The sequence below is a fragment of the Antechinus flavipes genome, chromosome 4, assembly GCF_016432865.1.
Source record: "Antechinus flavipes isolate AdamAnt ecotype Samford, QLD, Australia chromosome 4, AdamAnt_v2, whole genome shotgun sequence".
In the NCBI taxonomy this organism is placed as follows: Eukaryota; Metazoa; Chordata; class Mammalia; order Dasyuromorphia; family Dasyuridae; genus Antechinus; species Antechinus flavipes.
Window position 1 is genome coordinate 337857665 of NC_067401.1, and position 27642 is coordinate 337885306.

General features: G+C 34.6%; 1 protein-coding gene across 1 annotated transcript in view; it reads right to left on the reverse strand.

Moving 5' to 3' along the window:
- Positions 1-10411: 10411 nt before the first annotated feature.
- PPIL4 (peptidylprolyl isomerase like 4) overlaps positions 10412-27642 on the reverse strand; it is a 36406-nt gene continuing 19175 nt past the window's right edge. The window contains exons 10-13 of the mRNA XM_051997922.1: positions 25469-25580; positions 24647-24740; positions 20269-20401; positions 10412-10864 (exon numbers count right to left, since the gene is read on the reverse strand). Of these exons, the coding sequence (XP_051853882.1) occupies positions 10613-10864; positions 20269-20401; positions 24647-24740; positions 25469-25580 (591 nt within the window). The 3' untranslated portion in view covers positions 10412-10612. The remainder of the gene's footprint in view (positions 10865-20268; positions 20402-24646; positions 24741-25468; positions 25581-27642) is intronic.

The following is a 27642-nucleotide window of genomic DNA, read 5'->3' on the forward strand; positions in this document are numbered from 1 at the left end:
AAAATATCTCACCAAGAACTCCACTACTCACTGATGAATGCAGGAAAGACTTATTTTCCATTCTTGCAAGAATGAGTGCCCAGGTGAGTAGACACGCCTTTGAGAATCCAAAAGCAGCATTTTATTTCTTATCCTGAAGCATAAATCCTTCCCGTTTTTCTATTAATTGGATGTTGCAGAAGTTACAAGACATGAATTACATTACATAGCCAGTCCTTGCTCCCAAAGGAGCTTCGATGAAGGGAAAAGGGTAACAAACTTATCATTACAAAATGCCCCCAAAGAGTTTACTTTCTTCTGGGGGAAGATACCCTCCACTCTTGATTATTCCTTGATGTCCTTGTGGGTTTCAGTTTTCTAATTTAAGTTCCATTTCTCCAACTTAATTTTCATAACAAACGTGGAAAACAAATGTCCATCCATTTTTCACATAATTTATAGCAGTCTTTTTGTGCCAGCAAAAATGTAGACGCAAAGTAGACAGTCATAGCAGGGGAATGGCTAACAAAAGTGTAGTCTACGAATATAACAAAATACTATTGCATCTTAAGAAATGATAAATATGAAGAATACAGTAATGCATAGGAAGACATGTGAATCAATGCAAAATGAAGTAACAGAACCAGGAAAATAATGGACTATATCAATGTAAATAGAAAGAGCAACAAAAGAAAACCAAAACTATAATTGTATGATTAAAGTAATCAAGTCTGCCCCTCTCCAAGAAAAGAGAAAATGTACTTCCCTCTCTTTTTGGAAGAATCTGGAAGCTATGGATATGGAACATTACATATACTATCAGATCGGTTAACATGTTGGCTAGTTTTGTTGAACTAGCTTTTTCTCCCCTATTTTTTTTTAAAGGCTTTGTTATAAGGCGTCTTTTAGAAAGATGGGAGAAAGATATCTATTTGGAAATTAAAGTAGCACAAAGCCAAAATATACAATTAAAAAAAAAAAAAGATAGCAGGGGCAGCTAGATGGCACAGGGGATAGAACACCAGCCCTGAAGTCAGGAGTTCAAATCCAGCCTCAGACACTTAATACTTCCTGGCTGTGTGACTCTGGGCAAGTCACTTAACCCCAATTGCCTCACGAAAAAAAAAGATAGATAACCTATATAAAAAACTCATTTATCCTAATGTTTCAATGCAGGATATATAAAGTTACAAACCCAAGTCTAGTGAAATATGAGACAAAAACTTACAGTAATTATAAACTCAGATTCTTAACATCTTTCTAAATAGAGAGGAAAATCTTTTTATGGTGCTATATATTTTTAATAAGAATATAAATATAAATATATATATATAATTTTATACTTGGGTTAAAAAATCAATTTCAGAAGTATAAGAAAAATTCTGGAGTTTTAGTGGATGAAAAACTTAATGAAGCCAAAAAAGCTAATGCAATCTTGGGCTATATTAAAAATAATACAGTATCAGGATTAGGATGAGGTCACATAAAGAATAATCTCTTCAGTTCTGAATGCTACATTTTTTGACGATACTGAAATCCTGAAGAACATGGATCTTTATAGTATGAAATCTTTATTCTTCAGCTCACAACTGAAGGCATTCCTACCCTAGTGCTTCAAACAATTACTTCTTGTGTTTCCAACTTAAAAGTCTAATTACTTCCCCCCAACAGAGGTTCTGAAATTGGTAGGCCATTTTTCACAGAAAGATCATGTCTATATCACAATTATTCTAATATCTGCCTTTCTTTGCTCCTTCCAGAAATAAATTCCTTCTTTACTCATCTTCATCAATTCTTTTGTCCATTACTTTTTTCAAGTTCAAAATTCACCACTTCTAAGGAGGTTGGATACATTAGATGCTTAAGAAAATGTTTGCCTCTTTCTAACCTAATCTTTCTTTAATTCCATACCCTTTAAATTATGCTGACACTATATTATCTGACACTTTTTTATTTGTAAATCAGGAGACATAAGTTCTATTCCTGACTGCCACTAAAACTAGATGTAAAATCTTGAGTAAGATTAAAAAAAGTTGTCCCTTCAGTTTGCTTATCTGTAAAATCAGAAAATTGGAATGGAAGTTTTCTTTAAAGAGGCTTCAAGCTTCTTTTCTCTCCTTAATTTTACTCTAATGTTTCTGGGGAAAGATCATATCTTTTCTTTAATTTTCTCACTTCAATAACACTCTGGATGGTGCTGTGCATACACTAATTGCTACTGAATGATGGGATAAATGAAAAGTCCCAACATTGCTGAGATAGAATAGGGTCTTTATTGAATTTACAATGAGACATTGTGCCTTTGTCAACTATTTACAACTTTCAGAGTAAAAAATTGGTAGAACTGGTGGTTTCAGAGAAACCTGGGGAGACTTTTATGAACTGATGCAAAGTAAAGAGAGCAAAACAAAGAGAACAATTTATATAATAAAACAACAATGTAAAGACAACTTCAAAGACTTAAGATGTCTGATCAACAAAACAGCCAATCATGATTTCAAAGAATTAATGATAAAGCATGCTGTACAAATCCTGATAGGAGCTTAAATGGATTCCAGATACAGAATGATGCATATATTTTTGGTTCCAGATGACATGAGAAATTGTTTTATTTGACTATGCTTATTTGTCATAAAGCTTTTATTTTTGCTTTTTTTGTTTTATTTCAAATTGGGAGAAAAGAAAACAAAAGCTTCTTAATTGAAAAATAAATTAATATTTAAGACAATATGCAAATTATAACTTGTATTTAAATTGTGTGTTAAGTTCTGCATAGCATTTTCCTTACAAGTATTGTCCTTATTTTATGAGTAGATAGAAGCTGAGATGACAAATAAGAGTTTGAATAATTCTCATTCTGGTCTCCTCTCTCCAGATCTCAGGGTCTCTTTGTGTCATAAGGAATAAGCTCTTTCTAAATTCTGGGGATCACAAAGCTAACAACTTTCTAGAAGTAATCTTGTTTCTAGTTTCTGGCCCATTTCCTTGATACTGAAAAAGCTAAAGAACACAAAGGGAGTTTTCTCCCTTTTTAGAAGCTGTAGAAACTTCTGTTCTCTTCCAAAAGCATCATCAAATGATCAAGTATAATAGACATCTCTTCTCAGAATTACACTGATGCAAGATAATTCCGATAGGTTTGGGATGGAAAATGCCATCTGCATCCAAAGAGAGAACTATGAAGACTGAATGCAGATTGAAGCATACTCTTTACACCTTTTTTTTTTTTTTTTTTTTTTGGTTTGCTTTTCTTTGTCATGGTTTTTCCCTTTTGCTCTGATTTTTCTTTCATAACATGACTAATATATGTTTAATATGTTTAAATTATCATATAAAATATGTTTAAACTTTCAGATTGCTTGCTGTCTTGATAAGGGAAGGAAGAGAAAGAAGAAAAAATTGGAACTCAAAATCTAATGAAAATGAATGTTGAAAACGATCTTAACATGTAATTGGAAAAATAAAATACTGTTGAGGAAAAAAAGCACTATCAGACTAATGGAAGTAAATTAGACATAAAATTCTTCCAAACTTCATTTTTATTTTTTTTAGATTTCTATCACAATGCTAAGGGATCTGTAGTTTTGGTGAGGGTAATGAGGGGAAGAAGGGGTTGAATGATGGTAATTTTCCTTAACACAGTCCCTAAGCAAAATTAATATCAGCAACAGAAAAACCTATGGTTGCATAAAGCAAGCTCTTGCTAACCCATATCTGTATCAGAAACAAGGGATTAGAGGCAAAACCATGTCATCTGTCAAATAAGAGCAATCCTCTCAAATAGGTTTTTGATCAGAAAAGTTGAGTCAGAGGCAGCTAATTGGAGCAGTGAAGATAATACTAGACCTAAATTCACCAAGACCCAAATTCATAATCCTGTTTCAGAAATTTTGTAGCTGTGTAATTCTGGATTTATCTAAGCCCCAGTTTCCACATTCGTAAAATAAGATAATAACACCTATCCCAAGATTGTTTTTGAAGACCAGATGAGATAACAATATGTTAAAAGTCTATACATTCTTTTATCAAAAGTTGAGATTCTTAGCTAAAAAGATAACATTTATCTATATCAACTAACTAGATAGTTCAGTGGATAGAACATAAGGCCTGAAGTGAGATCTGTTCTTTCTGAGTTCATTTTTTTAAATCCAATCTGGCCTTAGGCACTATTAGCTGTGTGATCCTGGACAAGTCACCTAACCCTGTTTGCCTCAGTTTCCTCCTCTGTAAAGTGAGCTGGAGAAGAAAATGGTAAACCACTCCAGTGCCTTTGCCAAGAAAACTCCAAATGGGTCATGGGAAGTTGGCCGTGACTGAATAAAAAATACCAATCCTAAGCTTCATTGATAATAAAAGCAACTCACTTTAATGAAGTTTTTCATAGGCATTTTATAAAATAGCCACATTAGTTATTTATTAGGGATTACTGAGAGCAGCTGTTTTGGAAGAAAACAAATTGTAAGAGAAATTAAGGGAATCCCCACATTCAAATGTTTAATAACAGGAAGGAGCAAATGTTTCTACTGTTTCCCATCAAAACAAAGTTTCATAGCAACATCAAAGAGAAGATAAAGACATTGAGGCTTTTGCTCTGAAGATTTAAATTTTAGTAATCAACTGTACACCTTTTGTGTTCAAGTTTTGTGACTCAAGTGTATAAACTAAACCTAAGGTTGGAACTTTCACAAAAAATTGCTTTCAAATTTTCATTCTTTTAAGCATGTCCTTCAGGAACTAAGAGCAGCTGGAGTAGTTAATCTAGTCCTGCAAAGGCATAGTTATTGATCTACTTAAAATGAAAGGTTTGTTCCTTACTTTTTTCAAAAAATACAACTGACTCAAGTTTTCAAAAATGCACCAACTTTAGTGGCAGGAGGAAAATTTGAAGGTAAAGGTGACTTTTAGTGACTAATTCTATTTTTCAAGCAAGAAAGGTCTGGGTGAGGTTTTTTGTTTATTTCAAATTCTGAATGGAAAATATTGCAATTCACACAAAGGCCCTTACCTACTTCCTGAAGTATTTGTGGGCAGTTGATGGTTAGGAGTTATATCGTCAGACTCGAGATATTGCCATTTGCTATATATGATGATGAAAACAGAGACTTGGAAAGAACTATTCACTTTCCCTTCTACCTTAGTCACCATGACCTACTCATAATCTGAAGCAAGACTGGACTGTACCCAAAAGCCTCTTTACATTAGAATTCAAGATCAATATCATTCCACGCCTATTTTGTTCTATACCATGCCTGTTCTATATTATTCAATGCTTATTTTTCCTAAGTATATATGCATTTGTTTCTGAATTTTAATAGCAGAATTTACGATAAAAAAAAACTTTTTAAAAAAAATTTGTATTTATCACCTGCCTAATTGAGAACAGCTACTCTTATTTAGAAAAAATAATGGAGAAGCTGGATAGAGCACCAGCCCTGAAGTAAGGAGGACTTGAGTTCAAATTTGGCCTCAGACACTTAACACTTCCTAACTGTGTGACCCTGGGTAAAGTCATTTAATCCCAATTGCCTCAGAAAAAAAAAAATGAATGAATGAATGAATGAATAATTCACTAGTCTCATAGAAGATGCAAAGTTGAAATGGAATGATTTCTTATCTTTGGAAGTGTTCCCCAGATGTTTCTATTTGCAGATAACATGTAGTTCAGATGCTCTACTATTTGAGATCAACATACCAAGCCACAAAGAAAAAATGGATAAAGAATATCTATTATTCAGATTATGGCATGCAATTTTGATGGGTAGCCCACTAAATTAGTCCAACTGTGCATACATCTTAATCTGATGCTGGATCTGAGCTGAGTACTAAGGGTTCCCCAGTCCTCTCTTCCACAGCCACACTCTATACCAATATCAGGATTCCTAGTTTAGTATCCTGCTCCTTTGTTTCCAGCTGAATCTGATCCCCCTCTGGAGAAAAAAGCATAAGAACCGGTGACCTAAACTAATTGAAGAAGTGGGAGGGAAGTTGATTGGGATCAAATAGGACAATTCTAACAATAGATTATTACTGTAGATTTCATTCTCTCTCATTCCTTGTCTTTTTCCTTTTGTAAAGGGAGAGGAAGGAGGGAGGGGATGGACAATGAGGACCCAGTATTAAGAGCATACACATGCTTACCCCTCCTGGTGGGTTATATAATCAATATTTACTCTTTCTCTCTCTCTCTCTCTCTCTCTCTCTCTCTGTGTGTGTGTGTGTGTGTGTCTGTCTGTCTCTGTCTTTCTCTCTATAATCTATATTCTCTACCCACTAACAATCCACCATATGGAACCAGTTCCCAGTCAAATGACAGTGATTATGCAATAAGGAAACTATGACAGACAAAAATAAAGAATCAGAGAGACAGAGAGAAGAGTATAGTTCATTATAATTGGTTTCCTTTACACTCTTGTTTAATTCATTTTATTTTACACCTTAAAAAACATTATTCTGGGAATCCATAGACTCACCCAACTGCCTAAAAGGACCATGATACCAAAAATTCTTGCAATAGAGTCTAAGCTAGAACCAAGCATGAATATAAAAATTCAATTTCTTGCTCTGTACTTTGGCAGTTTTCTTGTGAGGAGATAAAAGATCTATAAATGTCCAGATGGGAAAAGAGGCAATAGTTAAGCTCCATTACTTCCCCATCTGGCTGCTCTGTAACTATGAAGGAATGATACCCAAGTCTTTTTTTCTCTTGTGTTTATTTTTTCTTGAACTAAAATGAATGACTAGCTGGAGAGCTAACAGACTAGGTTGGACTTGTGAGTATGAGGAGGCATCAAAGGCCCAACATTGAGTTGTAAAAGTCTGCTGCTCACTCCAAGAAACAAGTCCGGTAAGAAGCCAGCTCCAAGGGGCTTCCTACTTGAGCCAGAGCAGCGGTGAATCCACCCAGCAGCCTAGAAAAACTCTCCTGCCACCAAGGGAGCAACTTGTCCACTGGCTGGGTCTTACCCCAGAGTGGACTGGGTGGGGGACTCCTTAAAGGGAGAAAAGGCTTCCCTTTGCTACATATTTACTTCATCTATTTTATTATCTTTGTACTTCAAATTTGAGCCCTTTCACAAGTGCAAAGGATAGGGGATGTCCTCAGTTTTTTTAAACATTGGTCATTCCAATGTTTAAATTGTTTAAATTTAAATTTTAAAGGAGGCAGCTCAATGGCATAATGGATAGAGTCAAATCCAACTTTTAGACACTTACTGGCTGAGTGATCTTGGGCAAGTCACTTAACCATTTTTACTGCAGTTTCCTCATCTGTAAAATGAACTGGAGAAGGAAATGATAAATCTCCAAGAAAATCCCAAATAGGGTCACAAAAAGTCAGACATGACAAAAATGACTAAACAATGTTTTCAATAAATAACTTTTAGAAAAAGTTGCTAACATAAATAAAAACCAGGGACTGAAGAAGGATCAAAAAATTTTGGGGAAGGCAATCATGTTCTCAAAAATAGCAAAAGTAAAAATATTCAAGTGGATTAATGATCTAACTGCTTTGGAAGTTGCCTATGATGATGCATGATAACCTACCCATGATACAGGAGTTCCACCTAATATGCTCGAGGATTTCCTCACTTCCTCCTGACATTTTAAGGGTACCTATAGAGTTGTCTAGCTTTCCACTACTTTTCATCTTTACTATAAAACCTGCCTTGCTTCTCTTCTTAAGATACAATCTTTTTTTTTTGGGGGGGGGAATTTTTTAATTAAAGCTTTTTAATTTCCAAAAAATATGCATGGATAATTTTTTAACATTAATCCTTGCAAAACCCTGTGTTCCAATTTTTCTTCCCCTTTCCCCCACCCCCTCCCCTAGGTAGCAAGTAATCCATGTTAAACATGTTAGAAATGTTAAATCCAATATATGCATACATATTTATAATTATTTTGCTGCCCAAGAAAAATCAAATCAAATGGAAAAAAATAAGAAAATAAAATGCAAGCAAACAGCAAAGAATGAAAATGCTATGTTGTGATCCACCCTCAGTTCCCACAGTCCTCTCTCTGGATGTAGATAGCTCTCTCCATCATAAGATCATTGGAACTGGCCTGAATTGTCTCATTGTTGAAAAAAAGCTATATGATTTGGGGTTTTCTTGGCAGAGATAATGGAATGTTTGTCATTTCCTTCTCTAGCTCATTTTACAGATGAGCAAACTGAGTCAAGCAGAGTTAAGTAATTTGTCCAGGTCATACATCTAGTGTGTCTGAAGTCCAATTAGAACTCAGGACTTCCTTACTCAAGGTCTGCCACTCCATCCACTGTGCCACCTAGTTCCCCTATTACTGTTGTTTCTGTGTGATATTCATTTTTCTTTGAAAACTGTAGCATTCCATGTTTCACTGAGATGGAGAATTATTGCTAGAATGCTGGTTAGAAGGATGGGCCCTTGTCTTCATGGGAAACTTGAAGTTTTTAAAGGAACATGGCAATTTCCCTAAGGCAATCCAGCCCTCTCTTCTCTTGTTCATCTCCAGGTCCACAAATGATGGAACACTGATGAAACAAGGGCAACTGGTTGTCCACAAAAACACATGTGGTGATCTGTGCAATGGACATCCTTCAATCTTTTGGAAGATCAGGAAAAATTTTGACTGATGGAAGAACAGGTCTCTTTCAAGAAACTGCAGTGTTCTAGGGATAAATGTCATCAAAACCGTTACAAAAGAAACATCTTAGAGAAATTCACCATCCACAAGGAATTCCTCGTGAATCTGGATTTTTAACCCGGGTTTTGTGCCAATTCTTACCCATCACAACAAGAAACAACTTTTACAGCAGACAAGTCCCTGTTTTATGCTATGTCTATATTATATAATATTTGTGAACAAGGTTATTTCTGTATTATTTCAAGGAATCTTGAATGATTGTAAGAGATCACTTGTAGAAAGAGTCTATGACATTTTAATCCATTACTTTTTCATGTTCCAATAAAACATAAGCATAGAGGGATCTGATATTCTCTTCCAGTCAATTGTGAAATAAGGAAAATTGTGGAAAATGGTCCATTATCAGCTATCACTTGGGAGAAAGCCTGATACTTCCCTACTAACATGTTCTCCTTCATGTTTGTTGACTTTTTAAATTAGTAGATGAATAGGCATATAGATCAGTACTTACCAATATTGTCTTCATTGTCCTTTCTGGCAATTATTATTGAAAGAGGAAATAAACAGAAGCCAAATTAGAAAAGGTTTGTAAAAAAAAATGTTTTTCCATAAAAACTAGTGAAACTTCCACTTGAATGTCATAAGCTCTGTTATTGTTCATAGAACAACAAAAAAAAAAATGGCACTGAAGATAAAAAAATGGGGAAAGCAACCCCTTGGACCAACTTTACATGTAAGAGCTATGTTGCAGATAGTAAAATTTAAGGACATCAAGGGATTGCTATGCAAGAAACTGAAGGAGGGGAAGATGATAAACTATGGGGAAAAAAAGGGAAGAGTTAAATGATTTACCCAAGATCACAAAGCTAGTAAGTAAAGGCTAGATTTGAAGTAGTGAAGATAAGTTTTCTTGACTCCAGGCCTGGCAAGCTACCCACTGTGCCACCTGGATGCCCCTAGGTATTCAAGAGATGCATCTAAAACCATTCTCATGAATTATAGCACCCCATCTGCAATAGCTCACTAGCAGTGGGACTGAGGCTCTTCTGAGGCAAGCAAGCTTAAGAAAAGATTCAGCAGACCAGAAACTTTCTGAGGTTCCACAGCAAGGGCTTTCACAACATACATACTCTGTGCTCAGGAAAAGTGTCTGGGATTTCTTTCTCAAATGGTCTTCTATTAGTTTGTGTCTTTCTCTAGATCAGTTCCTTCAAACTGATATAAGGCAAACGTAATGTTGGCACTTCAAGCTCTTCAGAGCCTACCTCCTTTCTGTTCTTCAGAAACAACACTGCAAAGCCTTTATCTAGGCTGTTGCCACCTCCAAGCTCACAGTGCACTCTCTCTTCCCTTCATTCTTAGCATTCCTAGTTTGCTATATTAGGACCTCCTATATTAGGTCCTTTCTGATTTTCCCCCTAAATAAATTAAATAAACTCAATTCCACCAAAATTATTTTACATATATTTATATGTGTACGTGTTCATTTTTATAAGACTAAGATTCCTGAGGAGAGAGATTATTTCACTTTTGTCTTTATATCCCCATTTATGTGGACAGAAGATAGAGCTCTGAGTTTGACGTCAGAAGCCCTAGATTCAAATGTGAACTTAGACACTTAGTAGTTGTGTAATTCTGGAAAATCATTTTATCCTGTCTGGCTCAGTTTCCTCATGTGTAAAAATGGAGATAATAAGAGTTCTGAAGATAATTAGAAAGCACTTAGTACAGTGCTTGACAAGTATGCACCATGTGAATGTCAGCTATTTTATTATTACTACTATTTAGAACTAAATTAACATACCAAAGAAAATCTTAAAAATCTTTTATTGAGTCTTTCACTATCCTGTATACTTTTCATTCACTGAAAATGTCTAGATAGTTCCAGTGAAAGATTTAAGCAGATAAAAGATAAGAATAGTCTCTGATTCTTGTGACTGGATAAGTCCTTAATTAGCATGATAAGTCACACTAGAGAAAATTTAAAAGCCATTTTCTGCTGGGTCTTCCTTCACCTGTGCTTAGATCTTTCTTTGTCTCTGACTTTCTTTGGACTTCTGCTTCGGTCTCTCTTTCTATCCCTTTCTCTTTCACGGTGTTCTGTTCGGTGTTTAGATCTACTGTTGCCAGAGTAGACATCTTTATCCCGGCTGCGGCTGCGGCTGCGGCTGCGGCTCTGAGGCCGTTCCCTTTTTTCACTTTTCCGCTTCTCTTTACAATACTCTTCTTCATGTCTCCTATGATGCCATTCCCAGCTGGAAGCCTGCCAAGGGAAAATTGAAAAATTTACAGGAGCCACAAAGGCTTTTTAGGGAGACATTTTGCATAGTACCCAATATTCAAATAGAGAAAGGACTGCCTGTGGTGGGAAATTCCCTCCACTGATGTATACTCAACCTACCAATTCCTGCCCATCCTATGTGACTCCAGATCCTCCCATCAATTTCCCAAGGAGGGTCCACTGAACAGGCTAGAGCTTTCCTCTTTCTTCTGAAGTCACAAAGACACCAGTTGGCATCTTTTCCTGCTGTCATATATTCTTCTGGTGACATCTTTTAGTCTTGTTCTTCATAAGCACTGATTACATGTTGTAGTCTGTTCCTACCCACTATCTGCCTTCTGTGTAATATTCATTTTAAATTCTTCAGAGACTGAAGTGTTCTATGTCTCACAGAAATACAAATACACCATAAAATAGTGGTATTTTTCAAATAGGCTTTGTTAATAGGAACTCAACAAGAATTAGCACAGAATGGCTCTGATGTAGGTATTAACATTGTTAAAGAGGTTCTATCAATACCAATAATAATAATAATAATAATAATGATAATAATAATAGTCACAACCAGCATTTATATAACTTTGGTTTTACAAAGTGTTCACACACATTATTTCACATGATCCTCACAATAACACTGAAAGGTAGGTGCTACTAATATCTTCAAGTTACAGATGTGAAAACCAAGACACAAAGCAATTAAGTGTCTTGCCTACAACCACACAACTAGTAAATATCTGAGGTCAGGTTACAATTAAGTTTTTAGATATATATTAACCAAGAGAAATCCTAGGGATAAATTTAGTCTTTATTTCTAACTAATTTAAATAAAGAATCAGTACCTCAAATTAAGAACTAGACTAATACAAATAATAAAGAACCTTCTCCTCCCTAGTCTTTTTCCAACTTCCATCCCTAATTAAAATTTAAAATCTCAGCAAAATGACTAAGAATTGAAAAGGTTATGGTTCTCTCTTCTTCCTCTAAATTTCTGAAATGCCAACTCCAGTCAAGACTGCCTTCCCCCTTGATTCAGTCTGACCATGGGAATTCTATTGATTATGGGTCCATGAGGATACTTGTTCTTGAAATATATTAGTAGAAACAAAACGTCAAAGCTTAAAATCAAAAATGCTATGGTGATCTAAGCCATCTAGACAATACTGAATGGTTTCACACAAACGCTGAAATTTTGCCATAATCCTGCTGCTGTGCTCTATAAAACACTCAGAAAGAATATAGCAAGGATCATAAAAGTTGACGAGGATACAGCAATTTAAAGTTTAACATACAGACTGCATGGTGTAGTGGAAAGAGGGATATATGGCCTTATGGCCAAGAAAACAATACATACTCTAGCTGTGTGTCCCCTAGGAAATCTGCAGTTAAGACAGTAAGTCAGAATCCCATTTAAGTGATTTCTTTTTTCAGTGTGATGTAGTGAAAGGAGAATTTGAAGTAGGAGACTTTACATTTGAGTGTTCGCTCCCAATTTACCAATTACGGTGAGCTCCTGGAAGAAGAGCCTTTCTTCTTTATATCTACAATCCTAGTTTTCTCTTCCATCAAAACAAATTCTAGCATTTGAGAGAACTTCTAGGTATAACACACATGCTCACATAAATTTTCTTCTCCTCTGATATGACAATCTGGCAAATATCCAAAAATATATAGAAGTCATAGAGGAAATTGTGTATTTTACTTAGAATATATACTGTGAAAATAGTAATTCTTTGTAAAAAGAATGATTTCTAGCCTTTTTTTTTTTTTGCTGAGGCAATTGGGGTTAAGTAACTTGCCTAGGGTCACACAGCCAAGGAAGTGTTAAGTGTCTGAGGCCAAATTTGAACTCAGGTCCTCCTGACTTCAGGGCTGGTACTCTATCCACTGCTTCACCTAGCTGCCCCTCTAGCCTATTTTTAATGCACTTTAAAATGTATCTTCAACTTGGCAAACATCAGGAAGTATTCAAATATATAAATAAATATAATCATAAATTAAACCATAAACTATATTAGGTTTGTGTAAAAAGTATCTATTTAGTTATATTGATGACTTTTATTTTTTAAATGATAGTCTTTTGTGGAGATTCTCTCTCATAGACCCCTCCTCTCAAAACTTAACACTTAATCAAAACTAAGCTACTTTATGACCACACCTGAATAGTAGATTCCACATTAGTGATTGAACAGAAAGTATGTTACAGCATCTGTCTCTGGGACTATATTTGCTTATCAGGATTTAGTCTTTTAGTCTTGTTTTCTTTTATGGTATTGCAGTCACTGAATACTTTGATTACTTATCTTAATCAATGTATCTTGTATATTCCTGTATCTTTAAAAATGAAAATTTTATCAGAGATATTTGGTACAAAGATTTATTCTCATTTAGATTATCTCTACTAATTCTAGTGTATTGGTTTTTTGAGAGAAAGAAGACTTTTGAGGTTGAAGAAATTTTACACACAGATACACACACAGCCAAAGAAATGGTCATTAGAATGGAGTGTGTGTATGTGTGCACATTATGTCTTATATACTATATGTTTCCTATCTTCTCTAGGGTTCTGAATATAGGCATTCAGTGTTTATTGAAGTGGAATAAAAAGTCCGCCTTGGAGAACACTGAGGGGAAAGGGGTGATAATATGATAATAGAGTGATTATAGATTTAAAAAAAGATCTATAACCTAAAAAATCTAGAAGATCTATAATCTTAAAAACCAAAAAAAAATAATAACAATAAATCTAAAAATAAATTTAAAAGATCTAAAAGATTATAGATCTAAAAGAAGGCATCAAAGTTATAGCTGTGTGAAATTTCCTCAATATAAAAATTGATAAGGGCAGCTAGGTGGTAAAGTGGATAGAGTACTAGCCCTGAAATCTGGAGGATCTGAGTTAAAATCTGGCCTCAGACACTTAACACTTCCTAGCTGTGTGACCCTGAGCTAGTCATTAATTCCAATTGCCTCAGTTAAAAAAAAAAAAAGAATTAGAAAGAAAAAAAGAAAAAATTGTTGATACTATAGCATACAATAAATGGAAAGAATAATACCAAAATAAAAGTATTATAAGAGATGTCTCTCTGTACATGTGAGGCAAAAAGATTGAGAAATAAATGTGACAAAAACAAAAGATATCAACTTTTTTTTTTTTAACATTATGGATATCACAGATGTTGAAAAAATAAAGCCTTACTCCAAAATCCAAATTTCAATTCAGTTCAACAAGTATCTGAATACTTAGTATATGCCTAGCACTTTTTGTTCCCATTGTTGAGACAGTTTCCCACATAAAAACAAGTGAATATTCTTTAGTTTTTTAAAGGTCTTTATACATCTCTTTAGACATTTTCCTGTGATAGGCTATATATTGACTAAAATGGATATTATATATTTGATGGCAACAGAGAAATAGTTTAGAAAAAGAAAACAGCAAATAACATTAAGAAAAGTACTTACAGCTAATGATCACATAAAAGCAGAGTATTTAAAATACATAACAAACTGTTGACATTTTACAAAGATGAAACTCAGGATGCCATGGATAGATACATAGTTAAAGAGTATTATGACAGAGAATCTTCTTTTTTAATACTGTTTCTAAATTGATAGAAATTGCTGAAGATAATTTTTTAGCAAACCTTAAGTTTTAATTAGCCTAACCATTCTCAAGACCTCATGTGAAGTCTTCGCACTTCCAGAAATTGTTAGAATAATTGTTTCCCTTTTTTGCCTAATTTTCCTGAAACTAGCTGTCACTTAAAAAAAAAAAACAACTTGTAAAAGCAAAATAGGAAATACCAATACAATTAATTTAACTTGGTAAGTAGCTGTTTAATTAATTTCATAATTAATGAAGTACATAAAGTAGCACTACAATTTTTCAGTCACTTCTTTAGTCTTCTCCTCTCTCTTAAGCATTTATTATTTTTTCCCCAAAAAAACATAATATATATATATTATGTTTTTTGGGGGAAGAAATATATATATGAAATATATATATATATATATATATATATATATGAGTCCAGAAAAACAAATTCATTAGTGGCCCAGATATATAACAAAGCTTAAAAAAAATACAAAAAGATTATTAAATATGAAGTGGCAAAATCAAACTGGTCTATCTAAGATACTCTATAAATTTTAAACAAAAGCAAAATTTGGCATACAGTCTGGAATCAGTGTAGAGAAAGCCCACTTAAAAGTATAACTATAAGCTATTAACAGCTACTCTACACTTCAGGATTCTATAGAGATAAAAATGGAGTCCCAAACAAAAAGAAAATCAAACCCCTATAAATGCAGGCAAAACAATGAAAACCACAACAGGGAATTGTAACTCATTACTGTATCATCACCCTATCCTGCCATGTGACTGTACTACAAAAGACTCATTTCCTGTAACATAGGTAAAAATAATTTTAATATCTTAGTCATCTTCAGACCAAAGACATGAGATGGAAAAATTAAATTTATATGAGTTTTCAAACTCAATGTTAAGTTCAGAAAACAACAAAAAAAAGAAAATATGAAAATATGAGTCAAAACATTCTTACAAAATTACTCAACAATTAAAATAAAAGGAATAGGAAAATATGAATTACATGTAGCTATCAGTCAATAAACATTTAATAAGTGCTGACTATGTAGGAGCACTAAGGATACCAAGAAAGGCAAAGGACAGTTTCCACTGTCAAGAAGTTCAGTCTAATAAGGGAGTCAATATGCAAAGAACTTATACAAACAAAATATATGCTAAAAAAAAAAAAAAAACAAACCAGGAACAGAGGGAAGGAACTAGAATAAAGGGGGGACTCATGGAAGATGAGATATGAGCTGGAATATTAAGGAAGCCAAAGGTGAAAAGGAGGAGGGAGAGAATGACAGCATGGGGGACAGCCAAGGAAAATGCCTGGAGTCAGGATATGCAGGATCTTATTCAAGGAAAACCAAAGAGGCCATGCCACTAGAGTGCAGAGTATGGGGGGAAAAGAAGAAAGGGAAGCGGGGATGAATATAAGAAGTTTGGGATTGTCTGGTTATTAAAGTTCTGAATGCCAAACAAGATTTTACATCTGACCATGGACCAACTGGAGTTTACTGACTAGGAAGAAGTGACACGGTCAGATGGGAGCTTTAGGAAAATTCCTAACAACTGAGTGAAGGATGAACTGGAGCGGGGAAAGACTTCTGCCAGAAGACCAAGCACTGAGCCAGTGTAATAGTCTAGGTAGAAGGTGTCAGGGGATGGGCTAGGTCTGCAGCCCTGTCAGAGGAGAGAAAGGGGCACACAGAGAAAGTAACCTCAGGGGCTGAGGACAGCCTAAACATGTCAGGGGAGAGGTGAGGGGCTGGAAGGAGTTAAGGATAACACCAGGGAAGAAATAATCCAAGAAAATTATCCTGGAGTGATATATTAAGAAGAAAAAATGATACATAATGAGGTAGAAAAATCTACCAATCACCACCTCAAAGAGATCTTTTGTGGAAAATAATATAAGAATATCATTGCCAAATTTCTAAATCCCCATATCAAAGAGAACATTTTACAAGAAACAAGAAAAAAACAATACAAGTACACTGGAGATGAAAGGGGAGGGAAATTGTTCCCTTTACTGAAGTTGTCTTCCCTTTAAGAAACTGTATTTCCTTTTGATTTGCGATCCTTTTGGAGTCTCAGCCCTTCTTGGGGAAGGCATATCCCCCCAGATAAGTATTCCAGAGCCTTTGACTCAATTAGAAATCCTGGTCAAAAAGCATCCCTTTGAAGTGTTATTAATTCCAATAGGAGATCCAGGCTGAAAACTGATAAGCATCTAAGCTGGCTTCCTGAAGTCTCAAGATCCCTTTTAAAGGGCAGTATCTGAACTTGTTCCTCGAAGGGGCCCAAACAATTTTCTAGAACCTGTCCGCTGAGAAGGCATTCTCTCAGCGCAAGATTCCATTTCCCAAATAGGACTCTGCCACTATAGAAGTCAGTCTCTTAGCAAATTGATTTCTATCCAACAATAAATTTTCATTTTGCAATTAATAATTCGGAAATAAGTGAATTCTTTCATTTTAAACCTGCAGCTGACCAAAAAGGGGATTTTAACAACTCTCTTATTGCCACTAACTTCATCACCACTGGGAATTGAGCTCTCATCAGAACTACTATTAGAATTATATAAGATTTATCAGCAGCCATAATAAAAGACCATAGGTCCTGGAATCATATCTATGGACAATCAAAAGAACTAGGCCTGTGAACAAAAATATTATATCCAGCAAAATTAGCCATAATATTGAATAAGAAAAAATAAATGGACATTCAATTTGCAGATTTTCAAGACTTTCTATCAACTAAACCTGAATTCAACAGAAAATTTGACATATAAGGGCCAATATTAAAGATCAATTCCAAGGAACTTAACATAGACAAATTTATGGTTTTTACATGGATATGTATTTAACATGCTTAAGATTGATATCAGCAATAAGGTAGCTCAAAAAAAAAAAAAAAGATTGGGGCAGTTAAGATAAAAATAGTCATTGTTATGTAAATGAGGTGAAGAGGAAGAATAGACACAAAGGCATTAGAGGGAGAAGGCTTGTTCTGAAAACCTACTCACATAGGGAATGGGTTAAATAGGTATAGCACCCTCCAAAATGTGTAGATGGGGAAGCAAAAGTGAAAGAAAAAAACAAGGGAGGTATCCTTGGGTAGGAAGAGATTAAGTAATAACAAAGCAAGTTAAGGAGCAGGATTAAAGCAGAGTTCTCAGAGATAGGAAAGATATGTGTATATATATGTATATGCATAGGGAAGGGGGTTTGGTGTGTGTGTGTGTGTGTGTGTGTGTATGTGTGTATTTATATATGTATACATAAATATATCCTTGCTTAACTATAGCCTGTTACAAATGGAAGGGATGAAAGCGGGGAAAAAAGAATAAAGCAAATAGAGTGCACAGTAGAAAACAAAAGAACAACCTACGAGGAAGTAAAGAAAAGATGGACAGTCATGAATATAATTTCTTCTACTACTGCATATTTTCTTCAACTGATAATTTTGAATCCACCCTGATGTTCTGATGGGCATGTGACAATGTTTTGTTTTGTATTCCTTTTGTTTTTTCAATAACATAAATTAAAAAAAAAACAACCTTCAATGAATCTCTATAAAATGAAGTATAAACTTGAAACACTGGTGCATACTTCTTAGTCTCATCTCCTAACATTCCCAACTATACATTTTGTATTTCAGATCAAGTGGTTTATTCATTGTTCCCTAACCATACTTAGCAAGGACTTTCCCACATTGGATAGAGTAGCAGCAGTAAGATAAATTTGGTGTTGGAGAACTTAGTTTCAAATCCTGGCTCTAATAATACATAGATATATGATCTTGGACAAATCGCAACTCCAATTCTTATTTGGAAAATAAGGAAGTTAGACAAGATCTCCAAGACCTCTCCAGCTCTAAATCCTAAATCCCAAACTCATTCTTTCTTTGACTAAAAGGCCCACCTCTTCCATTTCTGAGGGACATAAGTCCCTCAAATATAATCTTTCATAAAATTCCCAGAGCATTTTTATACCATTTTTATTCACCTACCACAAACAACTTTGTCATTATTCATTTACATTTTATTTTTCCTACTCACTCACATAGGGAATGGTAGTAACCTGCCTTGAGGACAGAGACCTTGAGGACAGAGATACCATCTCTATATTCAAAAGCCTAATATATTCTCTGTGCATAGTAGGTGCTCAAAATATCTTTCTTAAATACTGCCATGCATACAGTATTTGAAACAGTTTTGAACTGTGATGAAAAAAAGTATCACAGATTTCCATTTCTAATGTACCATTTTCAAGTGTGGATTATTATGCCATTTGTTACTGAGTGCTATATATAACAAGGTTAAATGAAAACAATAAATATAAACTATTTCCTTTCATGAACCTTTTACTGTCCTAAGGAGAGGAAGTAAAAAGGGGATTTGACGATGGGTGAAATAGGTTCTGTTAGTATGTTAGTGATAGCAATTATTAGTCCAGTGATTTCTTTGGTATACACAACAAATACCTAGGGGAGGATTATCCCTTAAACAATGAAAATTGTTATCTTTCCTGTAATGAGTGAATAATTGGGTTGCTCAAAGTTACATAGTCCAAGTGTTAGAAGCAGAATTATTTGTTTTTTTTTAAGACCTGCTCTCTACCACAATACTATATCACATTTCATGAATGTTACATTTGTTTTAAATATAGGTGATACAGTTAAATATAATTTTCTGGGCCCATCTTTCTCTAAATATGTGAATGCTTTATATGTGGAGAGGAATTTAAAATTACAAATGCAAACTTTTTCAGCATGTTGTAAATGTTTCTGATGAAGGAAAATGAAGGAAAATGTCAACCTGTATGTAGCTCAAGTCACTTTGGCTTCTATTAAAGACTATTAAGGGGTCCTGTGAACTTATCTTTTGGGATTGCCATACTTTCCGCCAACACTGGACCCAGAATAGGCAGGAGACCCTGAATGGCAAGGAGAAAGCCCCCACTCCCTACTCCACTACCCACCTTCCCCTCTACACCATAAGTGTTGTTTGCATTCCAAGCCAGACTCCCTACATGTCCTTGGGAGTCAAGACAGGCCCCAGACAGTCTAAACTTATGCAGCTTGGACCCTTGTAAATAAGCAGACCATCACATCTTCATAGTGTGAGAAAAGAATGTGGCTTTTGCTGTTGCCTGGCTCCTCCCTTTGAGGGGGATGGGAAAAAGAGGAAGGAGAGTTGTCCTTTTCCCACTTTACTGCACCTTTTTCCTCCTCCATGCAGACAACCGCCTTTATGTAGAGATTTCTGCTATCTCTCCACTCTGTCCTGCTGTTATTAAAATGCAAACTTCTATAGAATTATGCCATCTTTGGGTTCCACATGCATGTTCACTTCTCTTTTAATAAATCTAGTTTTCACATAAGTTTCGTGAAGCTGTGATTGCCCGTTGACACTTCCTAGGTGAAGTATCAAGTGAAAAACATCCATTTATAATTAATGATAGTAGCTCACAGAGTAACCACCCATATCCATCCATGAACACATAGATTACCAGTAAGACTGCTTATGATTACCAAACATCTCTCCATTGACTTTTAGGTCAACTGAACCTTTAATTTCTTAGGCACTGGTATTCCAAGATTTGTAATCAAAGAATACTACCAAGAGAATATGTATTGAAAAGACTGGCCTTTATATCACAGAGTAAGCTTGCTATCATTAAAAGCACTAGGTAATTTCCTCAATTCAATTCAGTATTTGTAAGCTTGAGGTGTAAAATGATGAGATTAAGTATTCAATTCTCTGTAAGCTAAGCACAAACAAAAATTGAAGTACCTTAGAATTTTTCACTGTGGAATAATCCTCTTCAGAACAATGACGACTTTTCTTCTTATGTTTTTTACTTGAGTGTGAGTGACTTGATTTAGAGTCTTCTGTTTCTTCATCCAGCACAAGATCATATTTTGCACTAAAGTGCAGAGTTAAGGGTATTTTTGAGAGTTGATTATGTGTTAAATAAAACACAAGGTTTCTAAGACCAAATTTTGAGACTCCTAAAGCAACTAAATTTTCAAGATAACAAGTCAAAAAATTTCTACAGAACAGCAAATTTAATTTGTAAAAGAAGTTCAGTAAACTGATGCTGAATGAAATGAGCAGGACTAGGAGATCATTATATACTTCAGCAACAATACTATAAGATGATCAATTCTGACGGGCACAGCCCTCTTTGGCGATGAGATGAACCAAATCAGTTCCAATAGAGCAGTAAAGAATTGAACCAGTTACACCCAGAGAAAGAACTCTGAGAGATGACTATGAACCACTACATAGAATTCCCAATTCCTCTATTTTTGACCACCTGCATTTTTTATTTCCTTCACAGGTTAATTGTACACTATTTCAAAGTCCAATTCTTTTTGTACAGCAAAATAACTGTATGGACATGTATACATATATTGTATTTAACTTATGTTTTAACATGTTTAACATGTATTGGTCAACCTGCCATTGGGGGAGGGGATGGGGGGAAGGAAGGGAAAAATTGAACAAAGGGTTTTGCAATTGTCAATGCTGAAAAATTACCCCTGCATATATCTTGTAAATAAAAAGCTATCAGAATAAATAAATAAATGTGAACACACACACACACACACACACACACACACACACACACACACACACACAAGCTCAGCCAGCATTTTCTCTTCTTACATCATCAGTGGACAAGGAGGTTGCTGTATTCCTTAATGAACCCTCTAGGAAGGGAGTCAGCACTTCCTGTTGAGAACTACCAAGTTCCAAGTCCAAAGGGCTATCAAACTGTGCATACCCTTTGTCTGTATCCCAAAGAGATCATAAAAAAGAGAAAAGAACTCACACGTGCAAAATGTTTATGGAATCCCTTTTCATACTGGCAAGGAAGTGGAAACTGAGTGGATGTCCATCAGTTGAGATATGATTGAATAAATTATGTTATATGACTGTAATGAAATATTATTGCTCTGTAAGAAATATTGAGCAAACTGATTTGAGGAAAGCTTGGAAAAACTTATATGAACTGATGCTGAGTAAAGTGAGAATCAGGAAAACATTGTACATAGTAACAACATTTTGTGATGATCAGTTATGATAGACTTAGTTCTCAGCAATACATTGATACAAGACAATTCCAATAGACTTGGCATGGAAAATGTACTCAGCATTCAGAGAGAGAACTGTGGAGACTGAATGCAGATTGAAACATACTATTTTCACTTTCTTTTCTGGGTTTGCTTTTTCTTTCTCATAGTTTTCCCCTTTTGTTCTCATTTTTCTTTCACTAAATGACTAATAAAGAAATATGTTTAAAATGATTATACATAAATAACCTATATCAGGTTACTTGCTGTCTCAGGCACGGGGGAAGTAAGGGAGACAGGGAAAAAAAATTTGGAAACCAAATCTTACAAAAATAAATTTTAAAAAACTATTTTTACATGTAACTGAAAAAATAAAATACAACTAAAATTTTAAAAAAGAATTACAAGTTCTTAGAATAATGCTAAATCCAATTAGCTATGAAAAATGTTATTCTGAATATGTCTTCTGATATTACAGATCACCTTTAAAAAACCAGAGTTCTAGCTTTCTCCAAACACCTCGAAACTGCTCATTCTTCTATAATAAGCTCTTCTTATCACTACTTAGGAGCAAATATAACAGAGATACCTATTTCCCTCTCCAATATTTCCCTTGAGTATGAGACAATACTTGGCCACAAATACTTCAGGCTGATGTTAACATTCTAAGGGCCTCCGACTTCTAGGCTTTTTCACATTTCACCATACAAGCAAAGCACAAAGGCTTCACTGTGACCACCCCACCTTTTCCAATCATATCCATCTATGAACACATAGATTACCAATAAGACTGCTTATGATTACCAAACATCTCTCCATTGACTTTTAGGTCAACTGAACCTTTGATTTCTTAGGAACCAGTGTTCCAAAATTTGTAATCAAAGAACACTACACCAAGAGAATATGTATTGAAAAGACTGGCCTTTACATCACAAAGTAAGCTTGCTATTATTAAAAGCACTAGGTAATTTCCTCAATTCAATTCAGAACATATTCTTTTTCCTTTTCAGTTTTGGGATCATTTCATTGTCCATCTACGGTACTTTAAACCCCTCCCTCTCCTCCCCCCACACAGATGTATGACCACAAAAGACTGCCCTTCAACACTTATGTCATAGTCATTTTGTTTTCTCATCTCTTTTGATAAATCCTGAAACTCAGTAAAAAGGTCCTGAAAACTTGTTGTAATCAACATATGATCATCTGCAAGCAAAACAAATATTAGAGCATCCAATCACCTTTAGGAAATCATTCTTCTATTTGGATTCTGCAAAGAACAGAGCTCTTGGTTTTTTGACAAATATGTCTCCCTATTTTATGCCTCAATTGACAATAATAATCAAAAGAATATTGAACAAAATTCCCTCTCTGCCTGTATTTATCAAAAAATTTTGTATGGTCTTAACATATTAAGAGAATAACTGGAGGATAGCTACTTGGCTATGTCTATGCTTCCAAGTCAAATGCTTTTTGTAATCAGCAAAGGATAAACACAATTGTAAGGTTGTAAAAACATGGCTGCTTGAAGAGAATTGTTTGTGAAAGTCTGCCTCTTCCTTTCTCATGTTTTCAATTAAGGGTGCTTTCAAAATTGTATATATCAATTTCGTAATGAATGTATAAAGATGAAAAAGTAGGTACATGGGTTAAAAGTTACAGATGTTCTCAACAATACATTCAAATAAGTTAGAATTTATTTGTCCTAACCTAAATTTGTATTCAAAAATCTGGGCATGTTCACTCTATGTCAGGAATGCCTAGTGTTGGGTCCATGGAGAGAATTCAGGGGCCATGAACTTGGATGAAAAGAAAAAAGCAGCTACATATTTATTTCAATATTAATTGGCTTCTTTTAAAATTCTCTGTATTTCACTTTACTGCAATTAAAAACATTATTCTAGAAAGGCTCCACAGGCTTTAACAGACTGCCACAAGAAGCTATGTACACAATGAAAGTGAAGGATCTCTGATCTATACCCTTGGCAATTTATCCTGATGTCCCTATCAATCTTTTGTACCTTCTAGAGTATAAAAGACTATTTTAGCCAATCTTAATATAACAGCATTTCCATCCTGATTTTTTAATTGCCCTTTTTTCCTACAATCAATCAACAAGAACTTACTAATTTCTAACTAGCTACTAACTACTATGACACCTCATACTGCCTTACACATGCAAAAAATTCAATAAATGCTTTTCACAAAAAGCAAATCAAGATAAAAATCTTCCCTTAAAAAATACTGGGTAGAAAAAGATTTAGATGATGTAGAGGAAAATGATCCTTTTTTGCCAATAAGAAGCTGGAAAGAAAAAGACCATTCACAGGAGGATGCAAAAAAACAAACTGTGTAGTGTGTGAAATGATGGATTCATAATGAATCTATCAAGGAATAAGTGCACCAAAAATGACATAATATGAATAACATGTTTAATTGCTTCCTGCTTGTCTCAACCCAAAACTTGGAAGAATTTCAATTTTTTATTTTTTTCAATTTCTTTTAATTCTATTATGTTGACTGACTTGCTCAATAAAAAAGTGTTAGTTATCGCAATAATAATGATGATAATTACTGGATGACAATGAGTTAAGGGGATGAGAAAATTTAGGAATGGAGTTCAACTACATAAAGAATTCTTATTCAGATGATGATGACCATGTAATAATTATCTCCAATAAAGACAGGACAGAAGGAAATGTGTTTTAAAAAAAAGTTTTAAGGTTAGATAGAAGAATTTGGTGACTATGAAAGTTACAATCAATACCTAAAGAAGAAAAAAGTCTACTCTAAAGGTTCCCATCTATCTAGGATCAAATATGATTCTAACTAAGGATAAAGGAATAAACTCAAAGTAACTTTCAACCTTTTCTTAGGATACCACTGATAATAATGGCTATTAGTCTAAAAAAAAAAATCTAAGTATTAAAAGATTTTTAACAAAGAATAATTTTGAATATAATTATGATTTTATAAATAATCTTGTAGCCAAATAAAAAAGTTTCCTATTTCTTTTGCAATTTTCACAACACCTAGAATTCTGTATATAGAGAGTACTCAGTAAGTGTTAATTAACCAGCTATAGTAAAGGATACTCCTGTTTGGGTTTTGCTTTATCTTTGAGAGCAAATTTAGATTTTTCCTGGTCCTTTTCATATTCCTTGAAGTCACTTTTGGTATATTTCCCACCTGTTTATTAGGAAAAGAAAAAAAAAATGGTTGGATTAGTTCACAAATATAGAATTTAGTAAAAAAGAATGAATTGCTAATGTTCCATGAAAGAACCCTCAAAAGTCTAAACTATAAGCTTCTTTTATTAATTTCATTTGTTAAACATAGAACTTGAGAGCTAAAAGAGACTGTAAAAATAATCCAGCTCAACTAACTCATTTTCCACATGAGGAAAAAGCCCAAGGAAATTAAGTGGCTTGCTCAACATGGTGGCAGAGCCAGGACTAGCACCCAGATTCCCCAGCTCTGGCAGATCATTCTTTGGACTGGAAAAGGTCACATAGTAAAGCATCTATCACTGACTGAAATCAGGTAGCTTGAGTGACATAAGCAGATGCTGCCACCTAATGATTTAAGAGAATATTGCAACACAAAACAAAAGGGGATTCAGTACATGTCTTCCTTCAAAAGAGTTGGTATAACTTGGTAAGATAACTTTAAAAATATAAGTCTTCTAAGTAATTTATAAAGAAATGGATTCACGAAAAAGTAGCCTGCAAAAGATTACTATCGTTCTCTATCATACTATAATTCTTTATCAGGAAAAGACCTTATTAAATTCTAGACAATAAACTGTGTGTGAATGAAAAATTGATTCTTTTCCTTAATAATAGCCCAAATTCTAAGAACCTCATACATATTTTCATTTTTCAAAGTAGAGAAGAAAAGGAATAGAAACAACATACCTTTCCCTCTCCATTTAACTTTTGCAACAGACTGGCTAAAATCTACATGTATTCTTCGGTCATCTATAAGCACATTATCCATTTTGAAAAAGGCTTTTTCACAATCTTCTTCCTTAAACAATGTTATTTTCAAAAGTTAATGCGTTAGTATATTTCTACAGCTGAGTAAATTTGATTACAAAAAAGTTAACAAACCCACCAGTAATTATTGATGCACATAAATTATTAAAATATGAATGATTTACAAAAAGAATGTTCATATTCTTTAGAAGAGTATAATGCTTGAATACGCCAATACTCCATTAAATACTTCTGCTGAAGAGGCAAGGCAGTATCAAAGGCTGAAGATCAGGAGACCAGGATTCAACTCTTGTATCCATTATTATATACTCTTCTCTCATTGCCATAATGCAAAAGTTCAATGCGTTACAAGTATCATCCTCCCATGTAGGAATGTAAACAGATAAACCTTATTAAGTCCCTTTTGAAATCACTTTCCTGATTATCACCTCATGCTTCTCCTGAGACCTGTTTTTTAATATGAAATTTTCCATTCAGTTATGATCTTTTCATCACAAAAGCTTGAAAGTCCTCTTTTTAATTGAATGAGCACCTTTTCCTCTGAAGAATTGATTCCTGGGTAGTTTTCCTGGATAGATGATTCTTGGTTGCAATCCTAGCTCCATTGCTCTCCAGAATATCATATCACAAGCCCTCAGGTCCTTTAGTATAGAAGAATCTAAATCTTCTGTTACACTATGGCTCTTCTATACTTGAATTGTTTCTTTCTGGATGCTTACAATATTTTCTCTTTGACCTGGGAGCTGCCAAATTGGGTTATAATATTCCTAGGAATTTTCATTTTAGGATCTCTTTCAGGAGGTGAGCAGTGGATTCTTTCAATTTCTATTTTACCCTCTGGTTCTAGAATGTTAAAACATTCTTGATAATTTTTTTTAATTATTAAAGCTTTTTATTTACAAAACATATGCATGAGTAATTTTTCAACATTGACCCTTGTAAAACTTTCTGTTCCAAATTTTTCCCTCCTTCCCTCTATCCTCTCCCCTAGATGGCAGGTAGTCCAATACATGTTAAATATGTTAAAATATATGCTAAATCCAATATATGTATACATATTTATACAGTTATCTTGCTGCACAAGAAAAATCGGATCTAGAAAGGAAAAAAACCTAAGATGGAAAACGAAATGCAAGCAAACATCAACAGAAAGCACAGTCCTCTCTGGATGTAGATGGCTCTTTTGATCACAAGACCATTATAATTGTTCTGAATCATCTCATTGTTGAAGAGAGCCACATCCATCAGAATTGATCATTTATAGTCTTGTTCGTGTAAGTCTCCCCAGGCCTCTCTGAAATCATCCTGCTGGTCATTTCTTATAAAGCAATAATATTTTATAACATTCATATACCATAATTTATTCAGCCATTCTCCAACTGATGGGCATCCACTCAATTTCCAGTTTCTTGCCACTATAAAAAGGACTGCCACAAACATTTTTGCACATGTGGGTGTCCCTTTCCCTCCTTTATGATCTCTCTGGGAATCAGGGCTAGTAGAGACACTGTTGGATCAAAGGGTATGCACAGTTTGATAGTCCTTTGGGCATAGTTGCATATTGCTCTCCAGAATGGTTGGATCCGTTCACAATTCCACGAACACTATTCGATAATTTCTTGAAAGATGATGTCCAACCATTGTTGGTGGAGTTGTAAACGGATTCAATCATTATGAAGAAAAATTTGGAACTATGCTTTAAAGGGCTATCAAGCTGTGCATACTCTTTGATCCAACAGTGCAAAAATGTTTGTGGCAGCCCTTTTTGTAGTGGCAAGAAACTGGAAACTGAGTGGATGCTCATAAGTTGAAGAATGGCTGAATAAGTTATGACATATTATTATGGAATATTATTGTTCTGTAAGAAACGGCCAACAGGATGATTTCAGAAAGGCCTGGAGGCATGAACTGATGCTGAGTGAAATGAGCAGAATCAGGAGATCATTGTACATGGCAACAACAAGATTATATGATGATCAATTCTGATGGATGCGGCTCTCTTCAACAATGAGATGACTGATGCTAGTTCCAATGATCTTGTGATGAAGAGAGCCATCTATACCCAGAGAGAGGACTCTGGAAACTGAGTGTGG